Source organism: Topomyia yanbarensis, chromosome 1, assembly GCF_030247195.1.
Source record: "Topomyia yanbarensis strain Yona2022 chromosome 1, ASM3024719v1, whole genome shotgun sequence".
NCBI classification, from domain to species: domain Eukaryota; kingdom Metazoa; phylum Arthropoda; class Insecta; order Diptera; family Culicidae; genus Topomyia; species Topomyia yanbarensis.
Window position 1 is genome coordinate 107,544,814 of NC_080670.1, and position 5,396 is coordinate 107,550,209.

The 5,396-nt window shown below is 43.4% G+C and overlaps 1 protein-coding gene across 1 annotated transcript; it reads right to left on the bottom strand.

Annotated features, from left to right (window-relative positions):
* Positions 1-2,086: 2,086 nt before the first annotated feature.
* LOC131675802 (uncharacterized protein K02A2.6-like) lies at positions 2,087-4,222 on the bottom strand. Its single transcript, XM_058954945.1, has one exon. It carries the CDS (start codon positions 4,220-4,222, stop codon positions 2,087-2,089), a length of 2,136 nt encoding a protein of 711 aa, XP_058810928.1.
* Between the last annotated feature and the right edge of the window lie 1,174 nt (positions 4,223-5,396).

Here is a 5,396-nt window from a genome sequence, read left to right on the forward strand (position 1 = left end):
GTCAGTTGGCAAGAGAGCGAATGGGTTTTCGGAGATAAGTGGAACAGCTCTTTTAAGCATTTCTGCGTAAGAGCGTCTGGAGCGATCTTTGGCGGATCGCTTCAGTTTATCCGCGCGAAGTTTGTACGTTGGGCATGTCAAAAGTGCATGCGGATTCTCCCCACAGTAAACACACTTCTCAGCGGGCCTACTGCAAGTATCATCCGCATGGCGTTCCCCACATTTACCGCACCGTTGCTTGTTGCTACAGTAGGTGGCCGTGTGACCTAGCTGCTTGCAATTGGAACAATTCATGACCCGCGGTACAAACAGGCGTACAGGTAGACGAGCTCCTCCCACTTCAACGTAGCTCGGAAGTGCAGATCCGGCGAAGGTTACGCGAAACGAGTCTGATGGATAGTAATTACCATCTTCGATGGACTTTGAGTGCAATTGCTTGCACTCCAAAATCTTAACTGATTGAAGGTTAGGGTCCTTAAAGCGGCCAGCCCCATCATTCATCAGATCATCGACAGTTAGACCCGCATCACTTACCACACCGTCGATCTCCACATCACGAGAAGGGATGTAGACGCGATACTCCAGCGTAAAGAGGCTATTGCTAACGATATCATTGGCCTGTTTCAAGTCAGTAACGACTACGCGCAGTTTATCTGACTGAACCTTTTTAATCTCGGTTACGGCCGAGTAACGTTTTGTCAGCTCCCGTGCAACAGTTATGCTGTTTAACGGTTTATTTTTGGGCCGAAAGTATACCACCCAAGGACCAGCGGATCCATCCTGGTAAACCTTGACTCGGGGGGGCTGTGAGACATTGGGGGAAAGTGGGGGAAGTGGATCGACCATAACATTATCTGTCTCAGTATCAGATATACGTTCTTCTTCATAATATTCCTCTTCGGAGGGTGATCCTTCTGTTTGTTCCATTTTGTTGCGGGAGCAACACGCTCGACCGCACTGTTTAACTTAAATCAAAATAAAAAATCAAAAGCAATAAAAAGAAAAAAATCGATAAGAAAAGTAAAAAACGAAAAACTTCACCAGTTGGTTCCTGACGAGCTGGTAGGTGAATTGATCCTTCGTTTCTTTTATCCGTCACCCGCGTGACCTTCACACAGTAGAGCTGATATAGCTCGTCTAAACAAAGCCGTCTTTCAGGCAAGAAAAATGTTTAATAACGCACTTCACTGCACTACTTTAACTGATATCGCAGGTAACAATTATCACTCGCGGGACTGTTTATTAGTAATGCTTTACTGCAGCCTCTGCCACAGCAAGCACCTTCGTACCACCGAAAAAACTAAACCACACCGGAGAGAACAAAAAGCACTTGTTTCCCGGTACAAAGTTGGGTTACGAATGATATGAGGTACTAGTATTCGATCGCCACGAAAGATGATGCCATTTTGGGTTGATAGTTCGTCATGATAGTTGAAATACACTTTAACGTTGTCAGGAGCACGGTCAGCTGAAATTGGCCAACCACTTTGTATATATTTAATTATTTGTTGCATCGACTGATCTTTTTCTGTTTCCTCCATTATTTCACTCAAGCGGCTATCCGAAATGCTTAAAAAATTGCTCAGTTCCACCTTTTCAATTTCCTTGAGCAATTTGTAGATGCACAACTTTTTGTAATTATCTGTTGACTGCTCATCGTTGACTGGTGCTCGGGATAAGGCATCAGCTACTACATTTTCTTTCCCGGTGACAAACTCGATTGATAGGTTGTAGCGTTGGAGATTAAGCAGCATGTGTTGCAATCTTCGCGGTGCGGATAATAATGGCTTGTTGAAAATATTGAGCAAAGGTTTGTGATCGGTTTTAACCGTTGCTTTTGGGTTGCCAACGATAATTTGATCAAAGCGGATGCATATTTTTCAATATTTAGAGCCATAGTACTCAAGGGAGAGCAAGGTGTTGAAAGGAGAAAGTTTAGAAAAGCGTGGAAGGATCATATATGCAAGCTTAGAGCTCACCGGCGACTTAACCCTTTGTCTGCTACCGTAGTGGTCAAGGTCTTTTGGCATTAGAAATGCGAATCACCTGAGTCTACGGCATGTCCGAACAAGCGTAAAGTAACTTGTTACTTCATGCTGTCGGAACCGACTGTTTGGCATAGCTTCAGCTTGTCTCGGTTAAGCTTAACGTTGTGTTCTGCTAATCTGCAGAAAAGTTTTTCGAGGCTGTCATTATGATTGGCGAAAGCTTCATCTATTGTATTCCCAGTACCATAAACGAGTATGTCATCAGCGATGCATTCAACTCCTTCCAAATCTTGGATGACTTCTTGAAGTTTCATTTGGAATAACTCGGGTGCAGGGGCTATGCCAAAGGGCAGTCGCAACCAGCGATATCGTCCAAAAGGCGTCCAGAACGTGGTTAGTTTGCTGCTTTTTTCGTCCAACATGACATGCCAAAATCCCTTTTTGGCATCAACGGTTGTAAATATTTTTGCCTTGCCTAGTTCTGGAAGGATCTCATCAATCGTAGCGAACTGCAGATTGGGTCTTTTCAGGGCTTTGTTCAAGGGAACTGGATCCAAGCAAATACGAATGTTATGCTTGTATGGGTCCGCACGCTGTACAATGAGAATGTTGCTTACCCAGTCCGTGTGTGTCGTCTCCTTGGTTATTATTCCTTCTCGTTCTAGATTCTCCAGCTCTTGTTTTAGCTTACTGCGTAAGGCTATTGGAACTCGACGCGGTGGTTGAATCAACGGGCGAATTGAATGATCAACCTCCAATGATACTGCGCCTTCGAGTCGACCGTATCCAGTGAACAAATCTTTGTGCTTATCCACGATTTTTTGCGCGTTGACACGGTAAACGTTTTGCAATTTCGTGGAGGACGATGCTGGATTAGGTCCGCCGAACGTTACCGTTTTGCAAAAACGTATGAATCCTAGCACTCTCGAAGCCTTCGCTGACAACAAAGGGCAGTGATTACCTTCTACTACCTGAAGCACTAGACCAAATCTACGGCCTTTACGACGACATGGTACTTTCACTTGACCTAGAACCTTTATGGGATTGCCACCAAAACTTTGCAGCCGGAACTTAGATGGCAATAGTACTGGATTTTCCTTCTTCAACTGCTTCGTTAGATAGTTATGGCCTACGAGGCTAGTGTTTGCACCGGTATCCAGTTCGCACATGATTTTGTTCCACTTTTTGTTGAATTTCAATTCCAACTCAGCAGAAACACTTCCGCCACGGTCAGAGTCGTCTAAAATTTTTCCGATCTCGAATTCCTCCTCGCTGTCTTCTGATGAAGCATCATCGTGAGAAGTATATTCCTCCGACTCGCTGCTTTCATCTTTAATCTCCTTTATACGTTTGGAGCTCTTTCTGTAGGATTTGCGTTTGGCCTTGCAGACTTTTTCGAAGTGATTTCTTCCTTTACAACGATTGCACCTTTTACCAAGGGCCGGGCAGGTGCCCTTAGTAAATTCGTGTTGGTCGCCACAGAATTTGCATCGGGTTAACCTTGACTGAAATTTACCTGTGCTCACTTTTTTTACCTCAGTTTCCGTTGACTGCATAGCAAGCTCTTGACAGCGTTTGGTAGTGATTTCTTCCGCTCGACACATATCGATAGCTTTGTCGAGAGTTATATCTGTTATGGCCAACATCTTGGAACGAATCTGCGGCCATTTGTTGGCAGTGACGATTTTGTAAGTGATGAGCTCTTCCTTCAGGTCTCCTAGCTTAGCAATATGGGCCAGAGTCTTCAGGCGAGTCGCGAAGTCGTCGGCGGACTCATGAGAGAGCTGATTTGCAGTAAAAAACTCCAGTCGATCAAGAATGACATTGCGTTTTGGAATTACTTTATCCCGAATGGCACGCGACGCTTCGTCCGGGGTTGCACGTTGAGCTTCCGTTAGCTCGAAATTGTAAAATTTTTTCCTGGCCTGCTCCCCGATCACCGATAACAGAAAACTGACTTTTTGTTGATTATCGGTGTCAGGCCATGTTTCCATTTTCGTTGCTCTCACGTAGTTGGCCCAGCTCTTTTCGAAGAAGTCCAAGTTTTCTTCCATGTTGCCTTCCAACAAGAGTGGCGATGGCAGCGGCACCTGCGGTAGCTGCTGGGACGTAGCCGGAACATGGGCCACGGCTTGTGCGACAGACCGTGCGTTGGATGATTGGATGCCTTGCAATAATTGAGACATCAGTTGTGTTTGATGTTCCATAAACATCTTAAATTGATTAGGATCCATTTCATGAGGATTTTCACTACAGCGAATCAGCACACAAAAAATCAAAATGGCGGTTCACTAAACCGATTTTCAATCCGGTTTTAATCACACGTTTTTCACGATATTATTCCAAATGACGTTGAAAAAAAAACACTTTAGAAGTCCACGGAAACTTCTGACACCATGTTTTAATGTGAATGATATACGCGATTATATAGTTCACTTGAGCTTTATTATTCGCGATCTTAACTATGGCGCGTACTTCTTGAAACTGAACGGAAGTGTGTTAATGCATCTGCTAAGGCAGTGATGCCTGATCAAGTCATGAGGGGTGTACATAATAGAACAATAGGAGTCATTTAAAGTGCTGCCTTTGGAAACGGTTGCCAAATTCTAGTGTTGAAATCATCGTAAAGGGAGTGTTGCCGTTTTGACTGATTTTGACTCTGCGTCTCTTTCACTATTCTCTTTGAACAAAACCTCTTACCTAAGAGAAGAGACGACAACAGGCTTCTTGTTCTTCTTAATTTTATCTACCAGGCCCTGTCGTAATTGAGTTCTACAAGATGACGACACGAATGAACTAATGATGAATGAAGTTCATGTTTGACAATTCTCGGTGGTTTGTTTACTTTGTCAGTTGCGTGAGTGCGAATGCAACGAGTGCTCATCTGTTACATTCGAGCTCACGTAACTCCCATGTAAACAAACCACCGAGAATTGTCAAATGAAGTTCATTCGGTTCATTTTTTGGGGTTAGGTTGGTTGATGTAAAACCCAATTCCAAAGACAACAAGCATCCATCGTTGCCAGATTCCATTTGCATGTTTTTTTCACAATTGCTGAAAATAATTGTACCTCAAATACCGACCTTCTGTCAAGAATTCACAATACTAGCTGCATCTAAAAATTGAATTTTATGTTTATTCGTGTCTCTCTTAACATTACATGTAGTTATATCGTCATTCAGGGTATTTATTCAATTTGCAGAAATTCATGTGCATGAAAAGTGGCGAAAATAAATTCAGCAGCACTGTTTTTCATCCCGTTTGAAAATATTATGAACGCTCTTGACTGGCAAAACAACCAATCAGAAGCTGGTTCAATATTGAGGTTAGGACTGGATCAAATTGGCTACGCGATTGTCTTCTCTTCTCTTAGGTTCAATATTGAGGTTAGGACTGGATCAAATTGG